Below are 21,890 nucleotides of genomic sequence, written 5' to 3' on the forward strand. Positions count from 1 at the left end.
ATACCACTGTAAAATTGCTTATGGAACTGAGGGATAGATGCTGAGAGCAGGCATGGAAGCTGACTACGTGAATAGAATAACATTTATGCAAATGACATATCTCAGTCTAAACAGGAAGCATTAATACGGCAATAAATTCTACACCAACACGAATCTTCACAACTCCTCTATACATGGGTTTAGCACTTGAGTCAAATGTGTATTTCAGTCCCAGTCTGCCACTTAACAACTGTAGCTTTAGGCAAGGTCATCTAAATTATCTGACTCAGTTTCTTCACTACAGCAAAGGAAAAATAGTATTAGCTAACTCATAATTGTTGAGAGGATTAAATTAGGTACTGGTTAAAGTTTTTAGCCCAGTACTTGACATTTATTCATTTGTATGTCAGGGTGTCTACCATGTTTTCACACTGTGTTACGTGTGGACACAGAGATGAACTCAATAAATGTTAGCTAGAATTATTTTCTGCAATTAGTGGTTAATTATACCAGATAAAACAAGTTTTAGAACTTAATATAAGAAACCACTTAATGGCTCTCACAGGGAGTTTTCAAAGTACGAATAAAACTCTAAAGTAGGCAAAAGCAATATCCTATGCTTCTTTGGTACCTCACAGTGCCCAACACACAGTTCAGGGCCAGAAAGTAAATATTTATTTAGTGATTAATGTGAAAACAGAGCATTAAGAAAAATGGTAGTAATTTTCACTCATAAGAATTTTCCTTTTTTATATATTAGTCAGTACTATTTTTAATAAATTTCAAGAGTTATTTAAATTCTTCAATGATATAGAGCTTTTGTTTTTTAATACTATTCTAAAATAAATGATCCAGCTTTATAACAAATAAGACTGTTTTCTACTAAGATTTTACTCTAAAACTTGATAACTTTTTAGAAGAAAGCAGCTATATAAATCTAAAATACTGAAAAAAACAAACACTGTCCATTTTAGATCCAGAGCCACAATACATTATTTTGTGAAAGATATAATAAAATGGTTTCAAGAATTTGCCCTTTTTTACCAGACGAAATGTGCCAGGACATTCATAAATACCTCAAAAGCATGTTAAAAACAAAACTGAAAACACCTCAGTTCTATCAGATCTCACACGGTCATACGTGAAATCTTTCCTCCATTTTCAATTTTTCATACCATTCTGGTTTTGGTGTTTTATTTAAAAAGAACATACAGCTAACATTTTGTTGTTTTAACCTTGTAAGAATTTTTGCTTTTAATAGGTAACTTTTTCCCACCCATATATTTTATAATCACAGATACAATTTGTTTTATTCCTACCATCTTATTTTAGGTTTTCTATATAATGTTTTTGTATTATTTTTCCTTATTACTTTTACTAGATTGGTCACATTTTCCTTGTTCCTCTACTTCCCCACTCCCCACTGGGTTTGGAAGTACTGTTCCTACTGTTCCTACTAGTACCTAACAAAAGATTTTAAACAAGTCGTTTCAAGGCATATGTATTTTCATGTTAACAATTAATCAGCACAATCTCCCCTAGAATAAGAAAATCATTTTAGGCAATTTTGTATCCCCTTTCCATTTCCTATCTTACCACATTTTGTTAAAATGATCCAGAACCTAGCTCCAGACTATCAAACTATTATTTTTAACATTAAAGTTCTACCATTTCAGGGCTTTTTTAAGATAAGTGTATACAACTTCACTGTCATGTTCTGGAAATTATTTTTTTGCTCCCTAATGTTTCTTATGCCTGAGTCTTCACTTCTTGCTTTTATTTATTTTTTGTGTGTGATGTTTTAGTATATATATCCTATAGTGCTTTTTTTTTTTTTTAAAGGGCATGAATCTGCATGTTCCAAGTTAAGTTTGTTCTCATACTTAGAAGATAATGTCTATAGAATTCCAGGTTTAAAATACTCATAGTTAGACATAATGTTTAAAGAACTGTCTTTTAGTATTTAGTGTCACGCATAGGAAGTCTGCTATTCTGATTCTCATTCCTTTGCATATAGCTTGTTCCTCTCTGGAAGAGTTCAAACTTTCTTTTAAGCGATGGAATTAAGATATTTCACCAAGATATATCTAAGCGAAAAAGCACTCTTTCCTCCTGGTATGGCACTATCAACCGGCCCTTTCAATCTTAATGACTCTTCAATCTTCTCTAGGAAATTTTCTTCTATTACATGTTTGATTAGATGAACATTTTCTATCCTTGATTTATTATCTCTGTCTTCTAATTTTTCTTTCATCTTTCTTTTTTTGCTCTGTGTTCTGAGATATTCTTGACTTTCTTTTATATCACCAATCGTAATTCTTGAACTGTCCCTTTTGCTTTTCAACCCCTTCTCTAACTTCCAATTTTGATAATCATATTCTTAATTTCCAAAACCTTTCTTATCTTCTCTTTCCTTTTTCAGAGAAGCTGGCAGTTTAACTTATAAATTTCGTATCTTGTTAAATATCTTTGAAGATAGTAATTAGCATTTTAAAAGTTCTCTTCTATTTCTTCTTAGTCCACTTTGGTGCTTCTTTTCCATGGTATTTTGCTGATGAGTCTTTGTTGTCTAGTCATATTATAAAGAAAGGATTAAGCAAGATCAAACGTTTATAGTTACCTAGCACAGTATTTCTAAGCTATTGAACACATTTCCATGGTAGGCCTTTTACCAAAAAAGGGTGGGCTAATTGTAGTGATCTCTGGGTAAAGAGATTACAAGTATTTACTGAGCATTTACTATGTCCTGAGCACAATGTGCACAGGAAGGCTGGGGACAGTTTTCCCACTGGTGATGTATGAAAAGATTTTACTTCAGAAGCAAAACACTTCAGCATATTTACTGTTGTGCAGAGCTGCTATTTCACTTTTTCCCCCTTCACATCTGTTTTAAAAGTTCAAAGACACTTTACGTTCTCATTCTCTAGTCTAACTCCTCCCATGTGGAGTCTTCTGAGACAGATCCTATTTTAGAAATCTGGCCTTCATGGCTTTAGCCTGGGAGCAAAAGTCACAGCCAGATCCTAGAGTAGTAATTTTCAATCCTGAGCTGCAAATGAGAATCACGTGGGGAAGCTGAGGAGTTCTATCTTTGGAAGTTTGAGGTTTTTATTTAACTGGTCTGAGCTAAAAGCCTGGGCATCAGGATTTTCAAAGCTCCCCAGGTAATTCTAAATTCAGCCAAAGTTCAGAATTACCACACGAGAGGTTTACTAGCCCAGCTGTTCCATTTTGTGTTATAACAACCCTGACGATTGCCCCATAGCCTGCTTTGGCTCCCCTGCACCGGCTGACTGAGCTTGGAGTTCTGCCCATGCTTGTCAAGAAGAACGGTATGTACCTCTGCGGAGGTCTTCTCTACACCTGTTTTGGGTTGGGTTTCCTGAGCCTAGTTTCCATCAGTCCAATTTCATCTACTTTACATATTCCAGAAATTCTTAATAATTTCTGATCCATTTCTTGTATTCTCCCTGTTTTCCAGCACTAATATGGATTTTTTCCTCTTTTCTGAAATCAGTTTCCACTCTCAGGTCTTATCTTTCACTCCAGCGAGGTTTGGAGAAGGAAATGAGATGAGTGGGAAGGGTGCTCCAACAATTTGAATCCCACAGATCAGGAGTCCCTAACCCTCGGACGTGACCATACCGTCTGTGGCCTGTTAGGAACGGGGCTGTACAGAGGCAGGTGAATGGCGGCAGGCGAGCGAAGCTTCATCTCTATTTGCAGCTGCTCTCCAGAGCTAGTGGCAGCACCACCTTGGATTGGATCGGATCGTCAGGTATTAGATTCTCATAAGGACACTGGTCCCTAGTGCCAAAAAAGGTTGGGGGCCACTGACATAGATCCTTCTACTGAAATTTTCTAATTTGCAAATCCTACCCATTGTCTGCATTCTTTGCTTGCAAATTTGGTTGAAAACATTGTGAAGCTAGAGGTTAGAGAGCCAAATACAGCCGGCACTTAGATGTGCCCACTCGAAACACTTAACAAATTAGATGTGAGAGATGGGGAGTTGTGGTAAGGGGTCCTGGTGGCTATTTAGAGCGTTATGTCAGTCCTATTGAATTTTCTAAGAAAGCAAAGCTTAAAAGTAACAACTAGCCACTACTGGCAATTAAACTAAAGTAGGATGACTAAAGTATCAGTCATCATAATAATGTCAATTAGAATACCTTAGAACACAGTGACTTTTTTAAAATGCAAAAAGGACACTGAATAAAAATTACAAGATCGTCATCTTAATTGACATAACAAAAAGCACACTGGAATGGAATCTAAAATTTGATTTGCAAGCATTAGGATCTTGACAGAGACAGTAAAAGCCAAAATTTCTATAAGAAAGAATAAATCCTGTCAAACTAATATAAGTTTTCTCTTTCACACAGAAACAAACAAGTTAATAAAAGGAAGCAAAAGATCACTATTCAGTAAAAGCCATTTGATTCAGTCTGTAACTTTACTTTTCGAAAAACAAATAAACAAAAATCTTGAAGGAATATGATTTAGGTAAGATTACTATTAAGATATATGTAATTAATTTGAAGGCTGTTAAGGACAAAAGACAAATTAATCATGGGTTCCAGGTTAACTCTGGTAGATCCAAAAAGATTTGCTGATGGATTGGATCTGGGATATAAGAAAAAGAGGAGTCAAGGATTTCTTTCCTTAAATCTACTTAAAGGAAGCAAAACAAATGATATAAACATACAGAGAAAAGAAATTGAATGTCATCATGTACTAGGCACCTTTCTTCATTTAACTGTCACGACAGTTTATGGGGGGGCGGGGGATTATTATTCCCATTTTACTGATAAGAAAACTAGATGCTCAAGGTGGTTAAGTAACTTGGATAGTCATAAAAATATCAAGATTCCAAATATACTTCAAGTCTGTTGCTCCCAAAGCCTGTGTGGCCATGCCCCCAACACTCACTGTACTTTTACACAGAAGTGACAGAAACTTTGTAACTCCCGTGTATCTATAATGACATATAATGAATGATCATTGTCTGTTATTCTACTTCACTATAGAACTGGATTTAGTTCTAGGGTTTCTACCTGGTTTTGAATCTAAGTGTATGGCCGATGTTACAAAAAAAGGCAAACTTGTGAAGTATGAGAAGACTTCAAAAAGAACAATGTGATCTTGGTTTCTGACAGGGACTACTTTTAAGTCAACCTCCTGTCCTCCTCCCACACATAGCTAACTCGTTTCAAAGAGGGAAAACAGGACACCTTAACTTTGATAAATGAACATACAAGAAATTTTTGTAAAACTGACTTGTTCCAGAAAACCAAAAAGGGCTTTGGGAAGAAAAAAATAAAAATTAACAATTTACTCTAAAATTTTCCAGTAAATTATAATCTAAAAAGATGAGAGACAAAAGATTAGTTATTGCCCTTTCTTAAGATATTTAAAAGCAGAGAAAATAAAATTATAAAAAGAATTATTCGAATACATTTAAAAATTTTCATTCATAGTATGTTACCCTTCGTGCAAAAAAAAAAAAAAATGTATCTGCTCATTTCTGCAAAAGAAATGAGAGAATTAGAAACTCATGAGATTAGTTACCAACAGGAAGAAATAATGGGGAAATGGGAACAGGTTAGTAGGGATAAGGGAGGAATAACACTTCTGAGTATATATTTTTGTATACAGTTGGCCCTCTGTATCTGCAGGTTCTGCATCCAACTGTGAATCGAAAATATTCGGCAGCAGCAGGCGGGGGTTACGTTGCTGCTGACATGTTCTATGTAGATAGGCCTATGATGATTGCTTCTGTACTGAACATGCACAGACTTTTTCCTTGTCATTATTCCCTAAATATAGTATAACAATTATTTACATAGCATTTACACTGTATTAGGTATAAGTAATCTAGAGATGATTTAAAGTATATGGGAGGATGTGTGTAAGTTATATGCAAATACACCATTTTATGTATGAGACTTGAGCATGGGTAGATTTTGTATCTGTGGGGGATGGAGATGGGGAGAGTTGAGTGTGTCCTGGAACAAATCCCTTGTGGATACTGAAGGATAACTGTAGTTTAGAATCTCATGGTAATGTTTCATATCTCCAAAAAACAAATGAATAATTAAAATGAACCACAGTGTGAGGGGAACTGCAAATGGAATGCAAACACAACCAATGAACCAAACTGTATTACAAATGTATAACATAACCATAGCGAAGGGAGTGAGGAAGAAAAGAACTAAGTTGGAAAACTGTTTTTAATGTATGCTGTAAGGCTAATGACAAGGGGAACTATAGACAAATATGTCCTATTAAGGAAATTTGTTTTTCACAGGGACATGGGTTGGCAATTCTGAAACTACCTTCTGTATATTCTACAATTTGTGGATGATGAGAGCCAGGTTTCTCACTGTCGGAGAAAGTAGTTTCAAATAAGCACAGGAAGAGGTTAGAAGAGACCTATGGTGTTAGACTGGAATGGGAATTATCAGTATATACTCATAGTTTTATATATATACAGACTAATATAGAAATACATATAAATGTGTGTGTATATGCATATTGAGGTACATATATTTCCTAGTTTTGTCCGCTAAGAGGTTCTTGAAACAGTAACATTCCATAAGTATACCTAGCACTCAGATCTTATTTTCTTCAAAAATGGTTAATTTTAAGCCTGGGGCAGAAAAATTACAAATGAGCCTAGAGCACCAGTGGCTCCAAAGTAACCAAGAGTTTAAAAAACGATGAAATATATAGATTGAAAAGACACAAGAGCCAAATTGGAGCAGAGTTTCCAATGGCCAAATATGGGACAATCTGAGTAATAAAATAAGTAAGAATAGTAATGTAAAATAATTTACAGAAAAACATATCCACACTGATATAAATAAATAACTGAATAAATAAATGGGAGAAGAGACAGCTCTTTCTTACAGTAGAGCTCCAATTAAATGTAGAAGGAAAAGTGGAGGGAGATAAAATCACCATTAGGCAAATATCACAGCAATAAACTGTTGCATGCGAAAATCATTCAGGGATGCTAAAATCAGTGTGTGACGGTGTAATGTAAAAGAAGATATTTGTATAGTCTCCTAGTATTTCACTCCCAATGAGATACTTAGTAATTAAAAGGAAAAATAGTAAATTTACGGTGGAGAAACATGGCAGACCTCTCCTTAACCAATGTTCACATCAGCAATAATGAGACACCAACATCTTGTACCTCCTGATAACGATGAACTGAGAAGCACACATCACTTATGTGGTATTTTCCCCCCAAAATGTCACCTCAATCTAATCAAGAGAAAACATCAGACAAATCTAAATTGAGGGTAGTCTACAAAATAGCTGGCCAGTTGTCTTCAAAAGTATTAAAGCCATGAAAAACACAAAGAAAGACTGATGAACTATCATAGACTGGAGGGGCCTAAGGAGACATGACAACTAAACACAATGTTGGATCCTGAATTTGATCGTGGACCAGAAAAAGAACATCAGTGTGGCAACTGGTGAAATTCAAATAAAGTCTGTACAAAAGTTATTATTATTATATCAATGCTAATTTCCTAATTTTGATATATGTAAGATTTTAGCATTAGGGGAAGCTGGGTGAAATATGTAAGGGAATTCTCTGTACTAGTTTCGTAACTTTTCTGTAAGTCAAAAGTTATTTTAAAACGAAATGTTTAAAAAAAAAAGACTCCCATTGAAAATATTACCAAGCAGGATTTGATTTAATTTAGCCTGCTCTAAAGTTAACTCTACAGTGGTAGTTTCGTGGTATTGTCTGTAACTGGGAAAATGTTTCCTCTTCAATTTAGTTGACAAAAACCTTCAGTTTTAAAATATATATTATAAATTGTTGAATGTGGGGAGTCACTATATCATAGGGGAAACACCCCTACCTTTGTATATGTTTGAAATTTTTCATAATTAAAAATTTAAATATATGTTATAGACAAGTTTTTCAAGTGGTTGTTCATATACTGAGGATAAATTTTTATCAGTCCTATAACTTTCATAAACATTTAGAATTCTATCACGGAATCTTTAAGGCTGGTAGGACCTTAGCTATCAAGAGGTCTACAGTGCCTATATCACTGTATAGGAAGGAAGCTAAAGCTCAGAGAGGCGAGGTCTAGTTAGAGACAGCTGAAGCCAGAATCCTATCTCCTGACTTCTGGTCTAGGTATTTCTCCAACATTATCCATCTGAGCTCATCTTCATTTATTCTAAAACTTATCATGACTGATAACTAAACACTTCAACTGCAATAGTACAGTAATATGATTTAGAACTGCTTCCAATGGGGGGGGGGGCGAGGGAATAATTTGAACTAAACTGCCAAACTCATAGAAATATGGGTCCAAAGTATATACAACATCAAAGATAAGAAAATCAATTATTACTGTTTTAGATGAACTCTTTTAAAAAGCTTACTGTTTTAAACGAACTCTTAAATTTAAAAATAGGCCTTTTATCATAGTTCATATTGCCATCTTTATTTAGTGATATTTTTCTTAATGAAAGTATTCTCGTTTTCTCAGAACTCTTTTTTGAAGTATTTCAGCACAGTAAATGACATCTTTCAAACATTTACCCATGTGGAAAGTGTTTACTGAACACCAAATGTGTATAAGGCACTGTAGGTGACGGAAACAAAAAGGTGAAGAAGACCCTAGTCCTCAAGCACTCACTGTATACTGGGCAAATGCACAAATGCTGATTGAATGTTAACTGACAAGGAGGGTACATAGTGGTGTATACAAAGTCCATTGGAAGGAAGAATGATCACTTATCCTAGTCCTCGGTCCTTACTCCCAACTTAGCAAATGAAAAAATGGAATGAATAGTCTCAGATCACTCAACAAATGGCAAAGCAGACCTTGAACCCAGGTCTCCTGATATAGAATAGAGTGAACACTATTATCTAATTTTGATCTAACTAAAATGATAAAACTGTTTTAATCTTGATGACAGCCAGTGAGATGGGTCTGGGAGCCCTGGAAGGGCATTAGGATCTACTGCTTTTTAGTAATTCTGTAACATTGGGCAATTTATATAACTTCTTTAAATTCACTTTTCTCCCCTGGGGATGATAAATCTTACCTCATAAGGTTGTGAGAAATAAATGAATAAATATGTAGGGCAACTAATGCAGTTCTTGGAACACCAAGAACCCATAGAGTAGAAATTCCTTGATGGATAGGATGAACTTTTTTCGTTTCTTTCTTTCTTTTTTTTTTTTAAGTTTGAATAGGCTAAATAAATATTTACTAATGATATCATTACTAAATAAATGTCAAATTTAAAACTATTCTTGATATATTCAAAACTTTATTTCAATAAACAGATTTAGAAAAAAAATTTCAATTTCATTCACATAAATGGAACTCGACTTTTAAAGACTAGTTCCTTTCACAACAATACTTACTTTCTACTGTAGCTCCTTCGTTTGGGTTTGAGTATCCTTCTCCTTTCCGTCTGATTCTTCGGATAATGCCTCCATCTTCAAATAAATCCTCTCCTTTGAAATCAAGGAGCTCAATCTAGAAGGGAAAAATGGATTTGGCTGAGAAAAGACCAAAAATATCAATTTAACATATTTAAAGGCAAAGGCAACCAACTGTCCTTTCATTTTATAAAATAAAATTCTGTTTTATACTTATCTATGCATCGTAGTTATTGGAAGAGTAGGGAAAAAAAGAACACAGCACATTTCAATCCTTGGAAAGAACCTTCATGTAATGATAATGTCTGGAACCACATTCTGTGGGGCGGCTGTGCAAAGATAGACAGGAAATAGTAGGAACACTGAATAGTGGGCAAAAAGCCACAGCTACCAAGTACTGGCCCCAAACTATTTTGTCTGACTTGCGAGGCTACCACTTTTTCACCCCAGATTCATGGAATTCCCTTCTTAAAATGTAGGAATAAATCCTATGAATCAGGCCTACCTACAACCGAGGGTGTACCGTACCTTGTTATGCTGTTTCGGGCATTTGCCCCCCTAATTTTTAAATCAGGTTTAGCCAAATATGGTAATTAAATACAAGATGAACACCTTATTATCACCACTGCTTCTAATGAAGATGTGTGACATTTAGAAACCTTTATAAAATGAAAATATCTTACAACATGATTTAGGTATATTTTGACATTTATCTCCCACTTTTCCATTCTGTCTTCTGGTCAATTTTAATGTCACATTCACACCACTGACCGTAACCTTTATCCCTAAGCCTGGTGTCTTTTGTTTATTTGGATATGACTTTTCTGTGCCAGAGACACGTTTCTAAGAAAGCACTGGTACACACCCCTTGGGTTTGTGGGAAACAATTTAAGAAGCCAAGCTCCAAAATAAACAAATTGGATCTGATTCTCAATAGCAAGCTTAGCTCCTTATTCCACGGCCTGTTGCTTCACAGCCAGCACTACAGTAGAGCAGATGCCGACAAGGCAACATCGCACACATACTTGCCTCAAAAAAGAGAGTTGCATTTGAGGGAATTTTGGGGACACTGCCAGCTGAGCCGTATGCATATTCTGGTTTGCACAGTAAATGGCACATCTCTCCTTTCTTCATGGTAGCCACCCCAATGTCCCATGCCTTGATAACTTGACCTGAGAGAAGGGAAAAAAAGGTGAGAGGCTAAAACTGCAATCGTATCACATAGTAAGTCTTGGTTTGCTGATGTGGGGCTTAGAACAAGTGACTTCATTTTAGACCTGCTTCTGTTTTTAAGCAAAAGCTATAGGTCATATTTAACAACATATAATTGTCATAAAATGAAAGTTCAAATAAATTTCCAGTTTTTTACTCTATATACTCAGCTAGGAAGGAAAGGCTACAAAAGAACTCAGTAAAAGCTACACTGAGAAATAGTGATTTTTTTTTTTGAGGGCTATCAGAGAAGATTCCCCACTGAGTAGGATGTAAGTTGTGTCAATTCTCAACTGCTCAAAGATTAAGTCTTTGAAAAGTGGCAGTAACATAATCTTTGAAATGTGGCTGGGTTGCAGTTGTTGCTTAATTTATAATTTCAACCATAATAATAAGTGAATGTTTTCTAGGCAGAGATGAAACAAAAATACTATAGAAAATGAAATTTGTCCTAAGGAAGCTTATAATTTAGTTGGGTAGACAAAAACAAACAAGAAACCAGAAAAGCATACATTGCATAAAAGAGCCCACAAAACAGATTTTTTCTCAAAATTTAGCACAAGATAAAATACTTTTCTAAAAAACAAAATGGTATGTGTCCTTTTGTCAAATCGGAGTGTTTTTTTGCCAACTTCCAGGAAACTACAAGTTAATTTTAGTTTTCAACTACAAAACTATGCTAATCTATGTCTTAAAATAAGTAGTCTCAAATTCGTTGGGAAACAATAGAACACGTAGGTAACTTAAAGGGATAAAATACAAAATTAAGGTGCTATGTCAACGGAAAACTTAAGTATTGAAAGTGGGATCAGATAAGCAATGAACCCCAGTAGAAGTGAATCTGAAGAGAGCTATCTATCATCTTGAACTGAGAGCTGGTGGCAGGATATCAGAATAGGGGTACCCTATACTAAGGTGTGTAACTAGGGAGGAATAAAGCATTTGAGACTCGTGACATCAGCTTAGTCTTCGGTAAGTACTATAACTTTTCAGAATATCAGATATTCTTATTTTACTTAAGAATTTATAATATGACTATTAAAATGCACGGATATGAAGTGAAAGATAAGAGATGATCCACTTCCTCCATGTAAGAAGCCACTGTTGTTTCTTTTGTATCCTTCCAGTGTGTGCTGTCGTTTTTCTAAAAGTTAATTTAAAACATAAGTGACAGCATACTATACATTCAGTTCTGAACTGCTTTTATATATAACAGATGTTCCTTGACTTATGATGGAGCTATGTTCTGATAAATCCATTTTAAGTTGAAATATCCTGTCAAAAATGCATTTAATAGATCTAACCTACCAAATATCATAGTTTAGCCTAGCCAGTTTCTACTGAATGTGTACTGCTTTTTGTACATTGTAAAAAATTGTAAGACAAACCATGGTAAGTCGAAGACTGTATCTTGATTATTCTCCATTAGTAGAAAGGAGAATATGCATTTTAGAGGTTAAAAATGCAGCCTCAGAATGCCTGGATTCAAACACCAGGTCTGCCCCTTACGAGTAGTGTGACCTTGTGCAAGTTATTTAACATCTGTGCCTCAGTTTCTTCATCTGCAAAATAATAACAGATACTAGTACCTGGGATAATAGTTGTAACTGCCATTTAGCTGTTTTAAGAATTATTAAGACTATGTCAAATGCATGACAAAGCATGTGGCATATAATACGTACTTAATAAAGGACAGCTATCATCATTATAAATACAAATAGATCTACCTCATTCTCCACTGTGGGACCACTCCACACTAACTGCAGAGTATTCTAGTCACTCTCCTATTGAGAAACACATAGTACCAACAGTACTCTAATAAGGATATTTGTCTCTTTATGTTTGCCTACTTTGTGCAAGTTTATTTGGAGGGTAAATTCCTAAGTGCAAAGGTGATGTGCGTTTTCAATGTGACAGATATTGCCCAACTGTCCTTATAAAATGCTGTTATCAATTTAAATGTCCATACATGGTTCTACTGCGAAAATGGTCCAGAATTATCAGAAGAAATGTAAAATCTGTTTTTAGGCTGCTTTCCTGTCACTGATGCTCTTCAAAGACTCTGTTTTAGTGTGGGCCATTGAGAAATTTTTTTTTTTTTAAACTATCAACTCTTTGATATTTTAAGAGACAGCTTACGCACTCCTTCAGGAAATCTTTACATCGTGGGGCTTCTACTGTACATTCATTCAAGATATTTAGCCAATTATTTGCGAGCAAAAGTCTGTCTCAGTACTAGGAATACAACAAAGGTGGCCATTCCCTTCTTCCAAGGAACATGCAATGCAGATTGGCTAGTGGAGGAGAGAGATACATGCACTAACACTGAAACGGTGTATAAAGCAAGGGGCATTTGCCTTGGGGTGAGGGTTGGAACAATTCACAAAAACTTAATTCATAGATGATACCTATGCTAGGCCTGAGAAGCTGGAAACATCGGCCTGTCAATTAAACCTAGAGGACCCACCCCCAAGCTAAATAAATCATGGCTGTGCCTTTGCTTTTCTTCTCATTTGGGAACATTAAAGCTTCTCTTACTGAATGAAACACACTGAGCAAAGAGCCAGAAGGATAATGGACACAGGTATGTTTCTAAAATTGACAGTACTGAGACTCTTAAAAAGCATCTTCGGATTTTAAAAAAACAACATATACTCATTATAGAAGAATACTTGGAAAGTATAGAAAAGCATAGAGAATAAAAAAATCTCTGAAATCCCAGTACCTAGGGTAAACTGTCAATTTCTTGGTTCATTTCCTTCAAATTATGTACTTTGTTTGCATACTAAATTTTTGTCCATATATTAAGAATATATATTACATATACATTCTTAAACTTCTGATTATAGTGTTTGGTTTTGTAGCCAGCTCTTTATAATTCACATTATGTGATTGTTTTTCTTGTTGAAAGATCTTTTAATAGCTAGATACTATTCCATCTTTTGAATATGCCATAATTTCATTACTCTCATTAATAAACATTGAGGTTTTTTTTTTTTTTAACTATTATTATAAAGTTTCAGTGAACAAGTTTGCACCTAAATCTTTACATAACTTTTTTTGGCACAGTAAAAGCCTCTTACCTAACTCAATCAGGACTATAGTTGGGTTGATTTAAAATGCTCCTTTAACTGAGGATTCATAAAAATGAACATGCATACCTGAAACTTTTGACTTAAAATGTATAGAAGTGCACTAATGCACTAACCTTTAGAAGGCCAAAGCCTTGTCTCTGAGTGTGGTTTCAGTGAAAAGAGTTCTACCTCATCTTTACTATATAAATAACACTTGTGATGTTTCATGTGCAATTTATAATGTGAGTTTCTGTAAAGTGCAGTAAGAACCTGAAAACATTTATACTGTAATCAGAATGCAGAATCCTTCTGGTAAAAAAGTATTCTGAATGGTCTCTATATTGTCTTTTACTCACCCCTAATTCAAGTCATTTAAAAAATGCCTTTAGCCAGCGATCCCCAACATTTCTGGGACCAGGGACTGGTGCTCCTATTAGAATCTAATGCCTGATGATCTGAGGTGAAGCTGAGATGGTGATGTTAGTGCTGGGGAGCGGCTGCAAATACAGATGAAGCTTCGCTCACCTCCTGCTGTGTGGCCTAGTTCCTAAGAGGCCACAGACTGGTACTAGTCTGCAGCCTGGGGACCCCTGCTTTTAAAAGCAATTTGCTTTATTAAGTCTTCCCAAAAATGTTCAACTTAGTTTTCACAGAAATAATTACTTTTCATACTAATTTCAATGTTTTATATCCCAAGTAATGAAATCATATAATTACAAAGAGTACAATGGATATAAACCTGTTTCAAATGAATCTTACCAACAACCTGAGGAAGAAAAGAGCAGCTCCTAATGTCTGAAAACTGCCTAACACAGCTTGGTGATGTCTAAGTTGGCCTTGGGCATACAGCCAGGCCATGCTATTCTCCTGTTCAACATAAACAATCTTACAAAACATCAACAACAGACAAGGTCACTCTGAGACCTTGAAAAAGTAAGACAAAACAAGAAAAACTTCAAAATTTTGTCTAAACAAGGTTAAAAAACAAGGTTACTGTGTAACCTACAGAATACCAAACATCCCCCTCTCCTGGCTAAAATGAGTGATTGCTACTACTCTAGCAGGTATAGCTTTAGCCTCACTCTAGTCAGCCTTTTTAGATAAGATTTATTAAGATACCCAAAAAATTACCCCACATTGTAATAATATCCTATCCAGAGCAAAGCCCCTCTTCCTTAAACCTTTCCCCCAAATCACCCAACACAAGCCCAAATCCTATAATAAGTCCTTATGACTTAATGCACTGTGTATTCTCCCTCCCTACAATGGTAATAAATCCAACTTGTTCAATTACAGATGTGTTCCCAGTGGTCTGTGGCTGGAGGGCATTGACAAGAGCAACTCAATTGACTGAAGCAATGTGTGGGACCACTCCGCAGAATAGGAAACCAGCAGTATTACTTAGTTTATTTACAAACAAAAAAAGAGCATCTTTATCCAGTTAATCTGGAGTTGGTTAAGCAAAGCTTCTACCAGACGTCTTTAGGTTCGATTCCTAGAAGTAGAATTACTGGTTCAAAACATAAACGTTTTTAAGATTCTTGATCTTAATTGGAGGTTTAATATACCAAGAATGTATAAATGCAATTTACTGTTATACTTAATCAGGACTTTAATAGCTCAAACAGAATTCATCAATTTCAGTTCTATTCCACTTGTAACAAAATCTGAACTAAGTATATTTATACAAATGTATAATGTAGCAATCCTTAAGTTTAAATGCTTTTTATATGTACCTAACTGTAGGCAACTGAAAAAGTTTAAAAGTATGCAAAGCCCAGTATAAAAGCAGTGTATTACACTTTTTTTCCTTCTGCAGAATATTACAGAATTTGTTCTCATTAAAAAAAATCATATAGTACATTTTGAAACATAAAATTTTATAGGTTCAATGTGGCTCATCAATTGTATCAAGTGTACCACTCTGGTGGGTAATGTTTAAAAGGAAAAATGACTATACAATCTCTACCTTCTACTCAATTTTGCTGTGTCCCTAAAATTGCTCTAAAAAATTGTCTATTAAAAAATCAGATTTTTTTCACATAACACTTTAAAACATAAAATTTTAATTTAATCATTGAATACTTTCAGTTACAATAAAGATTATAGTAACCACTTTGGAACATTCTTTTCTCTCTATTGTTTAAAAACTTGATAAAATACACATAACATATGTTTTACCATCTCACCATTTTTAAGTGTACAGGTCAGTACTGTTAAATATATTCATATTGCTGTGCAACCAAACTCAAGAACTTTTTCATCTTGCAACACTCAAACTCTACCCATTAAAAAACTCCCCATATTTCCTCCTGCCCCAAGTCGTTGATAAGAATTTCATTCTATTTTCTGTTTCTATGAGTTAGATTACTCTAGATTCCTCTAAATGTAAGTGGAATTGTACAGTATTTGTCTTTTTGTGACTGGCTCACTTTGCTTAGTGTAATGTCCTCAAAGTTCATCAGTGTTATTGCATGTGTCAGAACTTCCCTCTTTTTAAAGGCTGAATAATATTCCACTGTATGTATATATATGACATTTGGTTTATCTGTTTACCTGTAGATAAATACTTGGGTTGCTTCCACCTTTTGGCTATCAATGAATAACGCTCCTATGAACATGAGAGTGCAAATACCTCTTTGAGACCCTTTCAATTATTTTGGGCATGTACCCAGAAGTGGAATTGCTGTATTGTAACGTAATTCTATTTTTAATATTTTGAGAAGCTGTCATAATGTTTTTCATAGTGGTTGCATTATTTTACATTTGTACCAACAGCGCACAAGGGTTTTAATTTCTCCACAACCTCATCAACCTTTTGTTTTTTGATAGTAGCAATCCTGATCAATCAATGTGAGGCAATATCTTGTTGTTTTGATTTGCATTTCCCTAATGACTTGTGATATTGAGCATCCTTTCATGTGCTTGTAGGCCATTTAAATATCTTCTCTGGAGAAATGTTTAAGTCCACTGCCCATTTTATAATCAGGTCATCTGGAGTTTTTTGGTTGTTGAATTATAGGAGTTCTTTATGTATTTTGGATATTAACTCCTTATCAGATATATGATTTGCAAATATTTTCTCTCATTCTATAGGTTGCCTTTTTTAACTGTTATTGTATCTTCATGCACAGATGTTGCTTAATACTGATGTAGTCCAATTTATGTATTTTTTAATTCTGTTGCCTGTGCTTTTGGTGTCATAACCAAGAAATCACTGCCAAATCTAAGAAAATATAGTTTTAGGTCTTATGTTCAAGTCTTTGATCAATTTTGAGTTAATTGCATATGAATATCTAGTTTGGGAAAAAATCAATTGTTGAAAATACTGTCCTTTCCCCACTGAATGGTCTTAGTGTCCTTGAAAATTATTGACTATGTAACTTTTAAAAACATGTTTGCATTTGAAATATGAGCATACTTAAAATAACAGGATGAAGGCTCTACAGTATTATACAGAAAAAAATATTTATTTACTATGGGAGTAGAAACGAAGTATTCCTTTCAAAATTGATTAATACATAAATGTAAGGTTAATTACTAATAAGTTTCAGATAATTAAAAATATATCTGATTCATTTCTGCTGTACTTTCACTGAAGGATTTTTAGGACGTAGTACCAACTCTTGAGCTGCAATATTTTGCGTTTTTTTTTTTTTTTTTTTACAGATAAGCTCTAATAATTCCATTTTAAATACTGCAGTCACAACAGAATCCCCAAATCCTAACCCTAGTGTGAATTTCCATTGAATATTTCTATTCATTCCCTTGGGAGAAAATGTACCATATAAGGGATCAAGAGAGTCCAATATATATGTTTGCTGCAATACTTTTACATTATTTTTCTTCATTTTGATGAAGTAGATACTGCTATAATATAAATATAACATTATAAACTAACATTTCTTGTTTTATATAGGTAACCTAATACATTATTTTAAAGAAGTTTTACGAAAAGTATTGCTCTATTATCATATTTCTAATTGTCACCTTAAGGGGGCCTTTACAGGTTCTGTCACTGTGCTGGTTTTAGTCTTTTTCAGTTCTTGTTCCTATACTTTATATAGAAAGTACAAGAATGGAATCAAAGACTCAGAATTAAACCTAAAGCTCTTCTACAGAAGCTGCCTTTTGATAGGCGCAAGGAAGATTAGGTGCCTCATTCATGTTAACATACCACAGTACAGACAGAAGAGAGGAACCTTGGGTGCCTAAAACCCAGCTGGATGCTCTCCCCATGAGATCACACACTCTTTCTAGATAGGTGTGTCGCACGTTCCATGTCAACTCAAAATTACCTCTTTTCTGTTTGCTCAGAGGTATAGGAAAAATGATATTCAATATAGAGTGTTTTATTGAGAAAACCTGGATAGAGTAGGTGGCAGTATAAATTCTCAGCAATTCTCAAGTCTACTTGCAAAGATAACTGCTGAGAGAAGACTTCACTTAAATCTATCAACTTCTTCAAGACAAAAATTCAGAGTAGAGCAAGCATTTGGGACAGTGGGAACAAATGGGTCTGACGAGGCCATTTACTCTGCAGTCATCTAAATTAAATAATGATGTCAGCGCCATGTTGGTGGTCCTCAAGGTTCACACATCCCTAAATCAACAAAAATTTTTAAAATTCTAATTTATTTTTCATTATGGGCTATATCAAGAAGAAGAAGCCAGTTGATTTTGATTGCTATCTTACTGAAACACAAGATTAATCTCACACAGCCATTAATTCACTAAGGACCCAAAGGAGAAGGGAGCACTGGCATAGCCAGCACTAGAACTTGGAGAGAGAACACCTGGATGGGAAGCTAGGTCACCATAACATACACACGTCTGTGAGTACCAGGGAAGACAGAGTGGCAGAGGCGGAAAGAGTTTAACTCCCTAGTTTCTTACTTGCTGTTCCCTTTCCTAAATCACTGCTTAGTTAACAATTCAACCAATTTGTAGAGTCAGAAAAAATAAGAGGTTATAGTAAACACTGAGCCATGGTGGTAGGATAGGGGGATTATCCCTTTTCTCCTACGCTTAATCTGAGAATGAACTAGAAGTCTGTCATACCTGTGGTAAAAAAAATAAAAAAGACACTGTAATTTAGCTATGAATTTCCAATAAGTCACATGGTCCACAAAGTTCAGTGTGATGTATGAGCTATTATCATTCTTAGAAGATTAAAAAATAAGAATATTAAATTAACTAAAGACATTTAAAAGCATTTGAAAAGAAATTAGTAAAAATCACATTTAAAACTTGAAAACAGAGGTTCTTAACCTTTTTTTCTCAGGATGCCTTTACATCTTAATTGAGGACTCCAAATTTTTACTTATATATCTATTGATAGCTGCCATACAATAAAATGTTATATATAAACTGGTTTAAAGATAAAAATAATCTCATTATGTTAATAATTTTTATAAAAAATAACTATTTTCCGAAAAATAAAATTAGTGAGGAAAGTGGCATTGTTTTGTAATTTGAAAGCTGTAAAATGTGTCTGACTTAATAGAAGACAACCGTATTCTCACACCTACTTTTGTATTTATCTGTTGCAATTTTGGTTTAAGCACATGGAAAAGAATTCAAACCCACATAGACAGTTGAAAAGGTAGGAGTACTTTAATAGCCTTTTCAGATAATTACAAATATAATCATCTGATACTACATCAAAACTGGACAAGTGGTAGTTTCATAAAGGTTAGTTGCAATGTAGAACCTGAAAACATATCAATGAACTTTTCATATTATAGTACATTAGTACATATAGTACATTTCATATTATAGTACAACGGTTCATTTCAATCATGACTGGAATCAAACTTCTTTCCATCTGCCAATCTACCCTGCATATTGAATGGATCTTTTACTTATGCATAACTTTACAATATCTTGCATTGGTCAATGGGAAATGAGTTACACAGATCTTCCAAATGTTAACAGATTTCATTGTATAATATTTTTTAAATCACATACATTAATACCCATTGATCTCATCATTAAGTCTTTTATGTTTTGGGACGCTGTCAAGCTTAAAGTGGCAGATATAAATTTTCCAAAACTGTAATTTTCATTTGAAAACTCAATGGTAACAAATACTGTCAGCTGTTTTCCTTGAAGTGACAGACTCCATTTATTTTCAAGGAAATATCTGCTAAATACCGAGTAATCATACTTTTTGCCCTTTCTAGTAAAAATGGTGTTTCATGAAAAAAATGCAGCTAGTTCAGCTCTCAACTAAGACAAGTATATTTTCTTGAGATAACCACAGTACTTGGGTATGCAGTGTGCTTTATGTATGCTTCCCATTCTGTCAAAAAATATTAAAACAATGTGAAACTCAGAATTGACTTAATAAAGTATTTTTTATACTATACTAAGGACATTCTTAAGTGACACTGGCTCCCCCTCCCCACTTTTTTTCTTATTTAAATAGTAAATGAGGGCAGTAAAGAATACATGGGATCATGCCAGAAGAATTTGGAAAAACATGGCAGAGTTAGAGACGTCCCCAGATCTTTCTCCTTGAAACAACAATAAGCTGAACATCTAAAACTCAACAAAAACACCCAAATTGCACACCAGCACATCTGAGTGAGGGATCTGTGCATAAGAGCTACCACAGGTTTACAGGAAACACAAATGACGTAAATGGCAAAATGTATTGTGGATATATACACAGACTATATGTTTATTATTCTTACTGCACTGAACTAAAATTTACTACATGTGAGAAGTTAGCTAACCCAGTGAAGACTGAGAGTATACTAATGAATGAAGTACCAGATGGAAAAATGTAGTTAGTACAGTTATTTTCCTTTAGCTGTTATCCTGCAAGTAAAAGCAACTTTAGGAAATATACACCTTGTGGATCATACAAATGGAATAAAGATGTTGTAAGAGAGAGAGAGAGAGAGAGAGAGCGCGCGCGAGCGCGAGCGCAAAAAGAAGGCAGACAGACTACACAGCTGCTGGTACAGACAGTTTGGTGCCACTGTCTAGATTTGTGCTAAGGCACCAATGGTTGGTTGGTTGGTTGGTGGGTGGGTGGGTTATTCATTCACTCACTCACTCACTCACTCACTCATTTATGTGAGGCAACCCCTGGTTGAGCTCACAGATTGCAAAGACCTTGTCAGCTTACAATCCCTTATTTTTTATTTTTTATACCTACAGCACCTGGTCTTCCTAGGTGGTCTCCCATCCAAGTACTAACCAGGCCCGACCCTGCTTAGCTTCTGAGATCAGATGGGATCGGGTTTGCTCAGGGTAGCACAGCTGTAGACAACACCAATGGTTTTTATCACTGCAGGTTTTGTACCATCAGTCCAAATGCTAACATAGTAAAACTATAAATAATATCTTAGCATTATTAAAATAATTTTGACATTATGGAGCCTCTAAAAGAATCTCAGGGATCCCAGGAATCCATGGACCATAATTTGAGAACTACTACTCTAAAATATCTGTACTTTTGACAAGTATAGGATCCACTAGCTCCTATGTAACATAAATAGCAATAAATTTATGCAAAACACAACTCAAAAACTACTCTTTCTTACCTTTGCCAAGATTAAAGACAAATGGTTCATTTCGATCATGACTGGAATCAAACTTCTTTCCATTTGCCAATTTTCCACTGTAATGGACATAAACTTTGTCTCCGATCATTGGTGTTTCCTCACTATTCCCCACTCTTTTAACAATCTAGAAAAGACAAATATCAAGAAAAAAGAGGTGGAACTTTTAACTTCTAATCAGAGAACCAAGAAATCACATAGTCCATTTCATATTACCCAGGCAGATTTACAAATAATTTTGTCTTTTCTAAAGGCTCCCTTCCCAGTTCTCTTAATAACCCTCAGTGTTAGAGAACTGTCCCGTTCTACTCTAAATCTTTAATGTTATATTTAATTTTATTGTTAATCACACTATTCCCTCCAAATAATGAACCAACATACCCTACTTCTTTTGTTTAATGCCCCCGCCCCTTGCTCTGACACTGAATCTCTCAAAACAGAGCTAGCCCATATATAAACTGAATTACACCAAAAAGATTAGTAGACTTTCAAAAACATTCAAAAAAGTCCAAAGCAAAGTTTCAAAGGTGAGGTTTTATTTACTTCTCTCCTTTGCTAAAAACATTAGCTTTGACTAGATTCCGTTAGTTTGATTTAATTTCAAAAAGCCCAATTTCCTGG

At 34.7% G+C, this 21,890-nt stretch overlaps 1 protein-coding gene and 1 pseudogene across 6 annotated transcripts in view; both read right to left on the minus strand.

Annotated features, from left to right (window-relative positions):
- FKBP5 (FKBP prolyl isomerase 5) overlaps window positions 1–21,890 on the minus strand; it is an 82,143-nt gene that overhangs the window by 23,509 nt on the left and 36,744 nt on the right. For all 6 annotated transcript variants that reach the window (XM_016120211.2, XM_016120212.2, XM_016120210.2 and 3 more), the window contains 3 exons: window positions 21,252–21,396; window positions 10,439–10,581; window positions 9,392–9,506 (listed from right to left, as the gene is read on the minus strand). In XM_016120211.2, coding sequence (XP_015975697.1) covers window positions 9,392–9,506; window positions 10,439–10,581; window positions 21,252–21,396 — 403 coding nt within the window. The remainder of the gene's footprint in view (window positions 1–9,391; window positions 9,507–10,438; window positions 10,582–21,251; window positions 21,397–21,890) is intronic.
- Window positions 20,857–20,975, minus strand: LOC118605328 (annotated as a pseudogene).

This window comes from Rousettus aegyptiacus, unplaced genomic scaffold (genome assembly GCF_014176215.1).
Source record: "Rousettus aegyptiacus isolate mRouAeg1 unplaced genomic scaffold, mRouAeg1.p scaffold_m13_p_1, whole genome shotgun sequence".
Taxonomy (NCBI): Eukaryota; Metazoa; Chordata; class Mammalia; order Chiroptera; family Pteropodidae; genus Rousettus; species Rousettus aegyptiacus.